Source organism: Arvicola amphibius, chromosome 10, assembly GCF_903992535.2.
Source record: "Arvicola amphibius chromosome 10, mArvAmp1.2, whole genome shotgun sequence".
NCBI classification, from domain to species: domain Eukaryota; kingdom Metazoa; phylum Chordata; class Mammalia; order Rodentia; family Cricetidae; genus Arvicola; species Arvicola amphibius.
In genome coordinates, this window is record NC_052056.1 from 94,204,930 (window position 1) to 94,220,069 (window position 15,140).

At 51.9% G+C, this 15,140-nt stretch overlaps 1 protein-coding gene across 1 annotated transcript; it reads left to right on the forward strand.

Annotated features, from left to right (window-relative positions):
- The first annotated feature begins 3,530 nt into the window (after positions 1-3,530).
- On the forward strand, positions 3,531-10,712 carry Upk3b (uroplakin 3B). Its single transcript, XM_038345093.1, has 6 exons — positions 3,531-3,870; positions 4,021-4,170; positions 5,328-5,553; positions 7,317-7,396; positions 8,252-8,381; positions 9,396-10,712. The coding sequence occupies exons 1-6, from the start codon at positions 3,789-3,791 to the stop codon at positions 9,553-9,555; spliced, it is 828 nt and encodes a 275-aa protein (XP_038201021.1). The 5' UTR covers positions 3,531-3,788; the 3' UTR covers positions 9,556-10,712.
- Positions 10,713-15,140: the final 4,428 nt, after the last annotated feature.

Consider the following 15,140-nt stretch of genomic DNA (forward strand, 5'->3'; position numbering starts at 1 on the left):
CCTTATGGAGTCTTAGAGCTTTGCCACCAATGGACAGCGAGATCCAGGGAGATGATGCCACAGATCACACCTGAGTAGGGCGTATATCCAGAGTAGGGATTGTTGGAACGTAGCAGCAAAAAAAAATGGACAGACAGGGTCTAGTGACATAGCTCAGCAGTGAAGTGTACATAGTGTTCTTGCAGAAAACCGGAGTCCCGTTCCCAGCACTCACACTTGGTGACTCACAGCTGCCTGTAACTCCAGCTCCAGGGCTGCTGAAGCCTGTGACATCCACGTGCACATACCCACACAGTCACGGACTGACTGGACGCATGACTCAGTGGTAAAGCACCTGGCTAATTTGCATGAGGCTTTTTTCCCCATCTGAAAAGCAGTGGACATAAGAACATGGCCAGAGTGGAGTAAATGACTGTCGGGTACCCGAAACAGTGCTGTGTGAGATTGGTTGATTGATTGATGGGCAGTGCGACTCAGGACCAGGAGAGGAGATGCAAGCCAAGGCACTGGAGCGGGCTGTCCTCAGCCCCCCAGAGGACAAGGCAGGGAAGTCAACTCAGGACCAGGAGATGCATGCCAAGGCACTGGAGCGGGCTGTCCTCAGCCCCCCAGAGGACAAGGCAGGGAAGTCTCCACCAACTCAAGGGTATAGAATTAAGTTATTTCAAAAACAAAAACAAATACATCAGAAGTAACTGCTGAAGTACCGGGTGGAGAAACTGGCCACTTACCCGTTGCTGGGCATGCAAAATTGTTCACTTTGGGCAACAGTTCCTCAGAAACGGTGACCACGTGACTGAGTTTCATTCCCGGGGGTATTTTACCGGAATATGCCCATACAACAAAGTTATATGCAAATACAAATAATGTGTAGCAATGTTCCTAACAGGCAAAAAGTTGGAACACCCCAAATCCTCAGCTGCCCATAAGAAACAAGTCTGGTATTTGCATGTGACAGGATTTTCACCCTAAAAGGGGGTGAATGAAGCACTCAGTGTTTGAGCCCTACAAAGATGCCAGATAGAGAACCCAGGCAACATGGGGTGGCTTGTATTCAGAGGGAGAGGCCGGAGGATCCTGAATCCCAAGGCCAGCCTGGGTGTCCTGGATTTTTTGGTGGTGGTGGTTTGTTTTTGTGGTTTGTTTTGTTTTGTCAAATTGATGAAGGCTAGATACTTTTGGGAAGAGGGAACCTCAGTTGAAAAAAATCACCCCCACCAGGTTGACCTGTGGGCAGTTGTGGGGGGCATTTTTGTGATTCACAACTGATGTGAAAGGACCTAGCCCATTGTGGGCCGTGCTGTTCCTGGGCAGGTGGTCAGGGATTGTATAAGAAAGCAAGCTGAGGGCTGGAGAGATGGCTCAGCGGTTAAGAGCATTGCCTGCTCTTCCAAAGGTCCTGAGTTCAATTCCTGGCAACCACCTGGTGGCTCACAACCATCTGTAATGAGGTCTGGTGCCCTCTTCCGACCTGCTACGTAATGAATTTAAAAAAAAAAAAGCAAGCTGAGTCAGTCAGCAAACAAGCCAGTAAAGCAGTTCCTCCATGGCCTCTGCTTAAGTTCCTGCCTCGAGTTCCCACCCTGACCTCAGTGATGGGTGTAACCTGAGGGCTGGAAGCTGAAGCAAACCCTTTCCTTCCCGTGTGCTTCTGGCCACAGTGTTTTATCACAGCAACAGAAACCTTAAGATACCGAGTAACTCCGGGCTTGGTGGTGTGTACCTTTAATCTCAGGAAGCAGAGGCAAGCAGATCTCTGTGAGTTCAAGGCCAGCCTGATTTACAGAGTCAGTTCCAGGACAGCCAGGGCTTAAAAAAAATACTGAGTAACATAGACCTACCTCAGAAAAGGGGGCTTGCAAAATGGCTCTGGATAGGTGCACTTGGCACCAAGCCTGATGACCCGAGTTCTGTCTCCAGGTCCCACATTGTGGAAAGAGAGGAACTACTTGAAGCTGACCTCTGGCCACATGCATACCATGGCACAAACCCCTTCTCCCACCCACAGAAATAAATGTAATGAACAATAAATAAGAATAAATTCAACACTAGCCAGGCCTGGTTACACAGGCCCACCAGCTCTATGTGCCACAGGCTGAGGCAGGAGAATTGCAAGTTCAAGGCCATGCTTTGGTTACAGTGAGATCATGCTGACAGAGGTTTCTGTCCCGCCAGGTTCCATAGCCATTTAGTCCCCAAAAACCACACAGAGGTCTACATTAATTATAAACTGGTTGGCCTAGTAGCTCAGGCTTCTTATTAACTCTTATATTAGCCCATAATTGTTGTTTATGTTAGCCACATGGCTTGGTACCTTTTACCAGGGAGGCGTTTTCATCTTGATTCCTCTGTGTCTGGATGACGACTGCAGGCTGCACCTTTCCTCTTCCCAGAATTCTCCTTGTTGCCCCGCCTATATTTCCTGCCTGGCTACTGGCCAATCAGCGTTTTTATTAAAAACAATACAAGTGACAAGGTATGTGACCATTGTCCCACAGAAAGATCAGGAACTATCTTTTGAGTCCCTGTTCCTCAGGCTGGGTTGTCTGGACCAGCCTTAATACAAGCGAAGGTGCTTAGTCTCACGGCAACTTGATGTACCCTGTTTGGTTGACACCCATGGGAGACCTGCCCTTTCCTAAACAGAAATGGAGGAAAAGTAGATTGGAGAGGGGGTTCTGCAGAGGAGAGAGGGGGGAGAAGCTGGGAGGAGAGGAAGGAGGGGAAACGTTGGTCGGGATGGATAAAAGAATACATAGAATGTGGGCTGGGGTGCCACCCAGTTGGTGGAGTGTCTGCTCAGCATGCAGAGCCCTGGGTTCCATCCCAGCACTGCGCAGACCAGAAGGTGCGGTGCCCACCTGTGACCCCAGCAGCTGGGAAGTGAAGGTAGGAGCATCATCACCCTGTTACACAGTGAGTCCGAGGCCAGCCTGGACCACATGAGACTGTCTCAAAAATAAATAGACCGGGTGGTAGCAGCACACACCTTTGATTCCAGAATTTAGCAGGCAGAGGCAAGCGAATCTGTGAGTTCGAGGCCAGTCTGGTCTACAACGTGAGTTCCAGGACATTCAGGGCTACACAGAGAAACCCTGTCTCAGAAAACCTAAATTAATAAATAAAACATTTTAAAAACCGCATAGAATGGAGACTCAAAGGGTTTGCATAAGTGAAAAGTTTGATTTGTTCTGTCCTTTCAGAGGTCACAGTCTTCTCCTGGAGAAGGACGTGGAGGTTCAGAGCTGGGGAAGATATGGCTGCATGGGGCAGAGGCTACATAGAGGGCAGCAGTGTCCCAGAGCTGCTTGGGGCTAGTCGGGGCCAGCCTACCCTAGGCTTGCTCCCTGCTCCTCACTTTCTGGGTGGGGATGGATGGCCAGAGGGTGGCTCCTGGCACCCAGGGTTCAGGAATCTCAGGCATGTGGTTCTGGGCCCAGATAGAGGAGGGGGGGCACCCTCCTAGGAGCAGGGAATTAGGTGGTACCACAATCTAGACAGTTAGTCAGTTCAGGGGTGGGGGAGCCTGGGGGTCATGTGAAGGCCAGTCCTAAATGGACCCTCTCCTGTAGTTCTGGTGTAGAGCCCCATACAGGAGCCCACCTAGCCCCTCCCTGTGATGGGCTGGAACCTCTGGGAGTGAGAAGGGGCAAATTCATATTTTCAAGTCTTTCCTGCTCTCCTGGCAGCCCAAGTAACCAGCAGTTGTAGGCCAGAGGTATTGGAGGTGGGGAGTAACAGGACCAGCCCCTGAGCCTGCCTCTCTGTTTGTAAGTGCTGTGGCAGCCATGGGGTTCACCAGGAAGCTGCCTCACCCTCAGCCTCTGCTCCTCCTGGTGCTGATGTGGCTCTCCCAAAGCCTGAGTCTAGGTAAGTGGAACTCCTGAAATGGATGCCCTTGGACCTGGGGTACCTGAAACCCATCTCACCTCCTAAACTGGGAGAATGGGTTGGGGAAGGGGAGGCCCACAGAACTGCCATGTCTAGCTTGCTTTTCACCTTTGTTCCCCGTGGCCACAGACCTGATTCCCTATGAGCCGCAGATAACAGCCTGGGACCTGGAAGGGAAGGTCACAGCCACCACGTTCTGTCTGGAGCAGCCTCGGTGCGTCTTTGATGAGCATGCCTTAGCCAATGACACCATCTGGCTGGTGGTGGCTTTCAACAATGGTGTGTGGTGAGGACCTGGGGCCTTGGGAGAAGGTGCATAGGCTGAGTAAGAGGGGCTATCTGGGGTACATGAAGGATGGCAGTGTTGACTTGGTCTCTGATGTTGACATCAGGACTGGAGACTGGCTAGGTATGTGCTATGTTCCAGGTGTGGTAAAATCAGTGGGTAAAGCCCTCCAGGGACAGCCTTCTCTCTCTCTCTCTCTCTCTCTCTCTCTCTCTCTCTCTCTCTCTCTCTCTCTCTCTCTTTCGGAAGGGTCTGATCTCGCTTCTGATCTTGCTCTCCACCATCCAAGTTCTGCTCAGTTCACATGGTACTGGGGACAGAGGCCAGGGTTTATATATTGTTTGTTAGGCAGGTACTCTACCAACTGAGTGTTAAATCACAGCTTTGTCCCTTTGAGACACTGGTCCCTCTAGGACAGTGTTTCTCAATCTTGCTAGTGCTGTGACCCTTTAATACAGTTCCTCATACTGTGGTGACCCCCAACCATAAAATTATTTTCATTGCTATTTCAGAATTATAATTTTGCTACTGTTATGAATGTAAATGTCTGATATGCAGATCTGATTCGCAACCCCTGTGAAAAGGTTGTTTGACCCCCATGTTGAGTTGTGCCTCTCTAAAATAATCCCGCTTCTCTAAAATAATCCCGCCTCTCTAAAATAATCCCGCCTCTCTAAGGTAATCCTGCCTCTCTAAAATAATCCCGCCTCTCTAAGATAATCCCGCCTCTAAGATAATACCACCTCTCTAAAATAATCTCGCCTCTCTAAGATAATCCTGCTTCTCTAACATAATCCTGCTTCTCTAGAATAATCCCGCTTCTCTAAAATAGTCCCGCTTCTTTAAGATAATCCTATCGTGTCACCTGGAGAAATCAGGCATGCCTCTGCAGATCGTCTCCTGGGACAGAAGAAGCCGTTGGCCGCTCTCTAGTTTTACATATGTATCGGTCCAGGGGTGTTCACATGGAATTTGGGGGACAGCTTGGGGGTGTCAGTACTCTCTTTCCACCACGTGGGTCCCGGGGAACAAACTGAGGTCGTCAGGTTTGGCAGCAAGCGCCCTTTACCACCAAACCACCTCACCGCCCTTCTGTATCAGCTATGGCGACAGCCCTGCTCTTGCCTCTCTCTGACCCTTCTTCTTCTAGCCTCCAGGGACTTCCAGAACCCACAGGCCTCTGCTATGATCCCGACCTCACCACAGCTACTGACTGACGGCCACTATATGACACTACCCCTGTCCCTGGATCAGCTGCCCTGTGAGGGTCTGGCAGGCAGGAGTGGAGGTGTCCGTGTGCTTCGGGTCGGCAATGACTCCGGCTGCTACCAAAAGTCCTATTGCAATGCTCCGCTCCCCAGCCAGGGGCCATACAGGTGTGTCATCAGGAGCAGGGCAGGGCCTGGAGTTGGATGTTTTCAGGAAGGGAGATGAAACTTCTTAGACTGCACCCCTCCAGGGCCTTCTCCTGAATGCCGGCTAGTCACAGGGCTAGTCACAGCTCCTCCCCGTGCTAGCTGTACTTTACTGTCTTTGCATAGCGGGTCATCAAAATGGCCTTTCCATGCATTGATCATAGTGGCACACTCAAGTGATCCCCACACTCTGAAGGCAGAGGCAGGAGGATCGTGAATTCAAAGCCAGCTGCAGCCACATGAGTTTGAGGCAAGCTGCTCCATAAGACCTGGTTAAAAGATCATCAGGCTGGGGGTGTGGCTCAGTTGCTAGCGTTCATTTTGCACGTATGCAGTCCTGGGTTCCATTCCAGCACTCCAAACCAGGAGTGGGGGTACGTGCTTGTAATCCCAGCACTCGAGGTGAGAAGGTAGGAAAGCCAGGAGTGGAGGTTATTCTCAGCTGAGTATTGAATTCTAAGCTAGCTTGGGCTACATGAGACTCAATCTCAAAAAAAAGAAAGAAAGAAAGGAAGAAAGAAAGAAAGAAAGGAAAGGGAAGAAAAAGAGTCCTTTCCAAATGTGTCCTATGAGGGGAAGGCGGCTTTAAGAATGAGACCACTATTTCTGGTCATAAGCAGTTCTGACAGAATGCATGCCTTCCCAACCCATAATGCAGATGAAGAAACTGAGGTCTGTGGTACTACAGTTCAAACACGGTTCTCTTCAGTGTCCATCCTGAGATAAAGATCTCAGGTGTCCTCGGAAACTCAGCAATGGGAGCCCAGAATGCAGGACGTAGTCTCAGGAGATGGCATCTCTGCCTGTCCAACCTCCCTCTGCTCCGTCATGGATGCTGGCAATTGCGTCTTTCTCACAGCTGCTCCACCTGCCCCCCTTCCCGTCAGCCCCAGTGTTGGCTTCCTTCCATCTCTGCTGGGCCCACCATGCTCTCTCCCCAGAGCTTCCACCCATGAAAGACAGCATCGTGCCAAGTCCTCCCCCTCCCGGCTGTTCAGGCCCTGACCACACCCCAGCCCCACCCTTGTGCCTTTGCCAGGACTCTTAATTTGAGGCCCACTTTCTTCTCACTTGGGTGGCTCCCATAGACTCCAGAGATCAGTAATTCCATTTTGTTGTACTGGTATTGAGCCTAAGAGTTTGTGTATTCTAGGCAGGGGCTCTACCACTGAGCCATAGCCCAGCCCCTCACTGGGGGATTCTAGGCAGGGGCTCTACCACTGAGCCACACTCCAGCCCCTCAATGGGAGATTCTAGGCAGGGGCTCTACCACTGAGCCATAGCCCAGCCCCTCACTGGGGGATTCTAGGCAGGGGCTCTACCACTGAGCCACACCCCAGCCCCTCACTGGGGGATTCTAGGCAGGGGCTCTACCACTGAGCCATAGCCCAGCCCCTCACTGGGGGATTCTAGGCAGGGGCTCTACCACTGAGCCACACTCCAGCCCCTCACTGGGGGATTCTAGGCAGGGGCTCTACCACTGAGCCACACCGCAGCCCCTCACTGGGGGATTCTAGGCAGGGGCTCTACCACTGAGCTGAATCCACAACACATTTTCACCTTTGATTTTTGAGACAAGGTCTCGCAATGTAGCTAGGCAGGCACTGAACTTAGGATTCTCTTTCCACAACCTACGTAGTACTTGGGATATCAGGCCTTTGCCACCATGCCCAGCTTGAGACATTCACGTCTTCCTTTTGTCCCCATTGCTTTGCTGTCTCCAGGGTGAAGTTCCTCCTGATGGATGCCAGTGGTCCACCCAAGGCTGAGACGAAGTGGTCCAATCTCATCTATCTCCACCAAGGTACTGTTGGGGTGAGGGATCTAAGACTGACTCAACCCCTGCCCGAACCTCATGCTGTAGAGTGGGACCTGGGTCAAATTCATCACAACAGCACCAAAACTTTGGTTTTGTATCCAGTACGAGACATTGAATCTTATCTGTGCCAGGGAAGCATTGTACCACGAAGCCGTGGCCCTACCCCCTCACTGGGGGATTCTAGGCAGGGGCTCTACCACTGAGCCACACCCCAGTCCCTCACTGGGGGATTCTAGGCAGGGGCTCTACCACTGAATTATATTCCCAGCCCTCTTTTTACTTTCTATATTAAGATAGGGTCTGAGAGTAGCCCAAGCTGGCTCTGACTCGCCTCTGTAGCCCAGGATGGCCTGTACTTGAGATCCCCTGCCTCGTTCTTCCAGGCAGCTGAGATTACAGATGTGCAGCACCAATTCCATCTCATCATCTACCAACCCTTGCTTAACTGCCCCATCTCTGCCTCATCAGCCCCAGGTCCTCTCCGCTGCATACAGGGAGAAGGGCCGAAGCGTCATCTTCCATGTAGAGGCCAGTGAGACAGGCTTCCAAGGCAATAGGGTGGGGTGACAGATTACTGTCATCTAAAGGCTTTCAATGCCTTCAGAGGTAGGGACCAACATGGTGACGAGGTGAGTCCTGAGATCTGGCTGCTGCCTGTGGGCAGTGGTGGGGAACTGGAGGGAACATTCTAGAAGGCAAACAATGGCTGATCCAGGCTGGTGGAGCTGGACAAGCTCAGGAGACTCTCGGCCAAGCCTTGAAGTGCACCGAACTCGAATGGGGAGGGACAGACAACCTTGGGGTGGACGGACAGTCTCTGAATGATTCCTATGTGTGCAGGGAAAGCCCCTGATTCCATTGACACGTGGCCTGGTCGGCGGAGCGGCTCCATGATTGTTATCGCTTCCATCCTCTCTGCCCTGGCTGGCCTTTTGCTCCTGGCTTTCCTGGTTGCCTCCACTACGCGATTGTGAGTGATGATACCCTGTGGGCACCTTATCCACCCGGCACCTTATCCACCCGGCACCTTATCCCCCCGGCACCTTATCCACCCGGCACCCCCTCCCTGTCCTGATCCCTAGATCGGGGAAGCCTCTCGGAAATACAGCAGTCCTGAGCTGGCTGGTGTCCTTCCAGGCTGTGTGGAGGGGGTTTCCACTCTGCATCTGTCGCCTGGGTGACAGTAACTCACCCGAAGACAGGGTCGGGGTCTGTGCCTTCTGCCAAGGCTCTTCCCCGGGCTTTATCCTTTCGGTAACTGCCTCTCCAGCTGTCTCCAAAACAGAGGGAAGGGAGACCCGGGAAGTGGTTTAGTAAGGACAGGACTCACTGCACAAACAGGGACCCAAGTTCAGAGAGAGCCCCAGCCCCGCCTACAATCCAGATGTGGCCGTGCATGTCTGTAACTTAACCCGGGGAGATGGGTCCCTAGACCCTGTGGCCAGCCAGTCTTTAAGGGGTTCAGGTTGTCAGGATGGCTCAGTGGGTAAAGTCTCCTGCCTCCACTAAGCATGATGGCCTGAGTTTGGTCTTTGGCTCCCACGTGGTGGAAGGAGAGAACTGACTCCTGCAAGTTGTCCTCTGACCTCCACAGGCACACACTGTAGTATGTCTGCCTGCATGTATGCCTGTAGGCCAGAAGAGGGCATCAGATCTCGTTATAGATGGCTGCGAGCCTCCGGGACCTCTGGAAGAACAGCCAGTGCTCTTAAGCTCTGAGCCATCTCTCCAGTCCCCAGACAATGTAACCCAACTCAACCTCTGGCCTCCACACAGGCAATGCATGTGCACACACACATACCACACACATGTGTACCCATGTGCATACACATACACACTACACACTTTGTGTGCTAAATAAGAAGGGCAGGTGAGGGGACAGGCTGAGGGATGAGTATGCTGGGGAAGGGGACGCAGCTGTCGTGTGGCAACCTCTGGATGGGGTTGTGATCTGCCCCATCCCTCTCTCTTCTGTCGTGTGCAGCTCCAGCCTATGGTGGCCCGAGGAAGCCCCCGAGCAGCTCCGGATTGGCTCCTTCATGGGAAAACGCTACATGACACACCATATCCCTCCAAGCGAGGCTGCCACACTCCCGGTGGGCTGTGACCCTAGCCTAGACCCCCTTCCCAGCCTCAGCCCATAGCCTGATCTCTGCAGCTTGGGCCTGGGCTGAGGGACAGGAAGCAGGAATACAGGCCCTATAGGGAGGTCTTGCATCTTCCCAGCCCCTCATAGCTGTCTGGCTAGTGTATCTTCCACTTCTGGTTCTGTCCCTCAGTAGGCCTCTGTCTGTAAATACATTTGGAGATGGTCGCGGTCAGGTTGGGGTCTGCTTAACTTCCTTCATGTAAGGCTGGAGGAGGTGGTTAGTCCAGAAGTACCACCCTTGTCCCGAGAGCCTGGAGCTTTCTGAGGACGGGACTTGCCAGTGTAAAGGTGTAAATGGCTATTAATGGCAGCTCGGCTACATGTCCCAGACGCTCTACACACGAGAGATGGTTCCCACACTCAGCCGCTCGCTCCACATCATTTATCACGCACCTGCTATGTGCCACATACAGTGTTAGACACAGCCTCCAGCAAAGCTGGTTGTGACTTTGGAGGGGTCTGCCTTGCTTTGAATCTCGGACTGACACCTGTCCAGATGTGGGATTTGTTACTGTTGGGGAGATGACGTGCCCTCAAATTGCCCTCAGGGTCACACTCTTTCAGTTACCATGGTGAGCTCTTTGGGACCACAGAACTCCATTGAAGGAAAAGCTCTCAAGCACAAAGCCAGTGGTCCCCACTAGCACCGCGCGGGGGCACCCGTGTGCTGTAGCCACGTGGCAGCAGGGCCGGCGCATGCGCTCCTGTTAACCTCTTCATCGCCTGCCTGCACCATCCACTCAGGGGTCGGGGAAGCAAGTATTTCCAGCCTCAGCCAGGTCAAGCCCGCAGAGCTCTCCCGTTCTCTTCGTTCTCTTCGATGGCGACGCCTGAGGCTCATTGACTTGCCTGCCCACACTGTCCAGCCAACCCCACCCCTTGTATCCGTTGGGCCTGTTTGATTAAGCTCTTTGGAAGTTAATAAATGTTCCGGTGGCGGGAGTGTTGCCCACGCCGGTCTACGGCAGGAGCATGCCACGTATGGGCCCTTTGATCGCCACCAGCTTGTGCTTTTGGAGATACCCACTCACATTTCAGGATCAAGTGGCCACGGCGACCCTCCCTCCTGGCAAATGCCTCAGTGGCAGGTCTTTAGCAAGCCAGTGAACCCCTGGGTCTGAGTCATATCCGCCATCCTGCCGCACCCCAGCATTCAAGTGACCCCTGGAGGTGTAGATAGAAGCTACACCCGGCCAAATGCTCCAGAGAAGCATCGAGGGTGGAGCAGTCTTGTGAAACTGCACTAGATGGGAGAGAGTTAACCTCTCCTCTACCCGTCCCAGTACCTCTTCTGGTTTCCATGGGTCACTGATGTTTGCTCAGTTAAAACACGGATGAAGGGCGGGTGAGACTGACCTGTCCTGAGTTGTTTCCGCGTGGGAGGAGAGAACCAACCGGTCCTGGCAACTCTGACCCTGACCTCCACACCTCCACACGTGGCACTTGTGCGCACCCCACCCACCCATACACCCGCGAACTCAAGATAAGTAACAGATTCTAACTTTTGGGGAGAATAAATTCTCACAGGGCTCAAGGATCAGCTAGACTTGGGAAAGGGTCCCCGGACTTTGTGATCCTGGAGCCTGTGGCTTGCTGGGGGGCTTTTTTGCAAAGGCTGCGGTGATTCCCGCTGCCGCCACACGGGGGCGTGAGTGTGCCTTCGCACTCTCTACAAAGCCGTGAATGGAGGGAAAAACGGGGAAGAGTAGACTTGGTGACGACTGCAAGGGGCGGTTGGGTCCCAGAAGCAGAATTACTGTGCTTTTGAGGCCAGAGATGGAAGGAGGAGGATCAAGGGTTCAAGATCGTTCTCACTACACAAAGTTTGAAGCTCTGCCTCAAAAACAGAAAATTACACACACACACACACACACACACACACACACATACACGAAAATGGAGACCTTTATGTGCCAAAAATGGGTGTTATTACCTCAGCGAGAGTTTCAGCAGATTCCCAGATAATAGAGATTTTGGGGGGACGTGCATGTGTGTGTGTGTGTGTGTGTGTGTGTGTGTGTGTGGTGTGTGTGTGAACAGGATCATAGGTTAGCTCTCGCTGGCCTTGAACTCACCATGCTCTCTTCTCAATTACTAGAGTGACAGGTATTTAGGATATCTGACTGGTAATGTCCTTTTTTTCTTCCCAATGGAAAATAATACAGCCCTCATTTTTTTTAAAAAAAAAATTATTTTGTGTGTATGAGTGTAATTCCTGCATGTATGTGTGTGCCCCACATGCGTGCCTGGTGCCCGCAGAGGAGGGAGTTGATTCCCCGGAACTGAAGTGACAGAGGGTTGTGAGCTGCTGTGGGTGCTGGGATCAACCCCGGGTCCTCTGCAAGAGCAGCCAGTGCTCTCGACCGCGGAGCCATCCTCCAGCCCAGGGACTTGTTCTCAGTCATTGTTCCAGTTCCACGTGGGTGTTGCCGATGAGTGAGGGAACTTTACATCCCTAGCCGCCTGAACTGTCCCGACACCAGTGGAGATGGTGGCAGCTCATTGGGTGATGGCGTTCACCTGAGTTTCACCACCAGGACCTCCGTGTGGAATGAGAGAACTCCCTCTCAGAAGCTGAGTCCTCTGACCTCCACCCACTGGCACACTCGTGGCCATAAATGTATGTTGGGGACTGTGGACCCCCAGACCCTGAATTTCCTGTAAACAACTTCTTTTCCTGTGTTTGCAGCGGCTCTGAGCGGGAGACCCTCAGGAGTTCCTGATGGCAGGGGGAGTGGTTTCTGGTGGGTTTGGCTGGGGCATGGCTATCAGTTAAGGACCCCTGTATAAGCTGCCCTGGAACACAATAAAGAGGAAGTTCTTGGAGAACTCAAGGATGACCCATGTCTCTGTCCGTGTGTCTTTGTCTATAGATCCCTTTCCCATAGTGCAGGCTATGCTGCAGGTATAGTACCGTAGTACACGTAGTACAGGTGCTGCAGGACCGTAGTACACGTAGTAGTATGGATGTCACAAATGTACACACATAATAAATATTGTTCTAGCCGGGCGGTGGTGGCGCACGCCTTTAATCCCAGCACTCGGGAGGCAGAGGCAGGCGGATCTCTGTGAGTTCGAGGCCAGCCTGGTCTACAAGAGCTAGTTCCAGGACAGGCTCTGACAGAAAGCTGCAGAGAAACCCTGTCTCGAAAAACCAAAAAAAGAAAAAAGAAAAAAAAAAATATTGTTCTAAAAGTATACCAGTATATAAAGTAAACCAATGGCTTTTCTTCATAGACAACTAAACACCTCCTTTTGCTCTGGCGTCCTAAGCCATCAGGAAGATGGCAGGCAGGGAGTTAAGCCTGTGCTGGTTTACTGTGGCTCTTCCCTTCTTCCTAGTCCCTTCACAGGAAAGGGGCAAGAACATGGAGGGCCTTAAAAACAGCCAAAGCTTCCACAGCACAGCACAGCACAGCACACTGGCTCACCACAGCACTGGTAAAACCCACGTCTGTAGGACTTGCTGGCCTTGGAGCGTAGGCAGGACGGCTCAGCCTGTAAAGACACTTCCCACCAAAGCTAGGAAGCAAGCTTGAACTTGATCCTGGGGACCCACATAAAGGTGAAAAGAGAGAACAAGCTCCACATAGTTGGCCCCTGGCCTCCACATGTACCCTGGGGCATCGCCTGCACCCCCTCTCCTGGAGAATTATAGTAACCTGAAAGGCGGGCATGCTGGCGAGATGGTTCAGCAGTTAAGAGCACTTACAAGAGGCCCTAAATTTGGTCCCCAGCACCCACCTCAGCAGCTCACAACTGCCTGTAACTCCAGCTCCAGGGGATCCAGTCCACTAATGGTATCTCTGGGTACCCACAAGCACATACACACACATACATGTACACATACACACACATGCACATGTGCACATGTTGTAAGACGTTACTTGTTCGTTTCCCAGCTGCCCAGACTCCAAAAGTAATCACACAGAAACTATATTATTTAAAACACTACTTGGCCCGTTAGCTCTAGCTTCTTCTTTTTTTTAAATTTATTTATTTACTATATATACAATATTCTGTCTATGTGTATGCCTGCAGGCCAGAAGAGGATACCAGACCCCATTACAGATGGTTGTGAGCCACCATGTGGTTGCTGGGAATTGAACTCAGGACCTTTGGAAGAGCAGGCAATGCTCTTAACCTCTGAGCCATCTCTCCAGCCCCTAGCTCTAGCTTCTTATTGGCTAACTCTTACATATTAATTTAACCCATCTCAATTAATCTGTGTGTCGTCACAAGGCTGTGGCTTACCAGGAAACGTTCCAGTGTCTATCTCTGGTGGGGCTACATGACTTCTCTCTGACCCTGCCTCCTTTCTCCCAGCATTCAGTTTAGTTTTCCCCACATAGCTCTGTTCCCCTGTAGCTCTGTTAAAGGCCCAGAGCAGTTCCTTTATTCATTCATGGTAATCACAGCCTACAGAGGGGACTCCCACATCATGCACATACACAAAATAAATTTTTTTTAAAAAAAATGAGCCAAGTGTGAGGGCACACACCTTTAATCCCAGCACTCAGGAGACAGAGGCAGGTGGAGCTCTGTGAGTTCAAGGCCAGCCTGGCTAACATAGCAAGTTTCAGGGAAGCCATAGTAACCTAGTAAGACCTTGTCTAAAAAAGTAAAAATAAAAAAAAAAATTAAACTGGCCTTGACGGCACAGCAGAGCTGCTCCTCGCCGGTGTTCTCGGTCTCACTGCTTCTCCAGGGATGTCTTCCCCAGCCCTGTCAGAACTTTGACACCACAGTGGGATGGTACAGGCCTAATAAACCGAAGGTATGCAGTAGCTCTCTCAGAGCAGCGGAGGGGATGGATGTCCGCAACGCTAACAGCTCCCGCTCAGCTGTGGCAATGGTGTTTAATAGCCAGTCACCTGCACAAGGGTGTTGGCAAATCGCTAATGTTTCCTGAAGAGAGATTCCTACCTCAGGTCATCGGAGGCCACTGTGGGAAGCCACCCAGTGGAGATATCCTGCCGTCAGCTGAGGTATCACAGAATCCAGTGGCCCTGCCCAGAACAGGCGCTGCTGGCCCCTTCAAACCCTGGCAGGACATTCTGCCCAGAATTCCACACCCCAGGAACCCCAGGGGGGTCCCCAGCACTGTGGGGACCAACCCTGCCCTGAATGAGCCTTTAGGTCTCTAGTGCCAATGGTGTTGTGAAGAGGGTTTTTTTGTTGTTGTTATTGTTTGTTTACATGTCTTGTTTTGAGACAATGTCTCACTATATAGCCCTGGCTGACCTGGAACCCTCTAGGTAGACCAGCTAGCCTTGAAGTCACAGACATCTGAATGCCACTGCCTTCTGAATTCTGGGATTAAAGGTCCCTGCTTTTTTTTTTTTTTTTTTTGGTTTTTCGAGACAGGGTTTCTCTGTGGCTTTGGAGCCTGTCCTGGAACTAGCTCTTGTAGACCAGGCTGGTCTCGAACTCACAGAGATCCGCCTGCCTCTGCCTCCCGAGTGCTGGGATTAAAGGCGTGCGCCACCACCGCCCGGCAAAGGTCCCTGCTTCTTGAGACAGGGTCTTGGTATGTAACCCAGGCTGGCATCCAACTTGTGATTTTCCTGCCTCTACCTC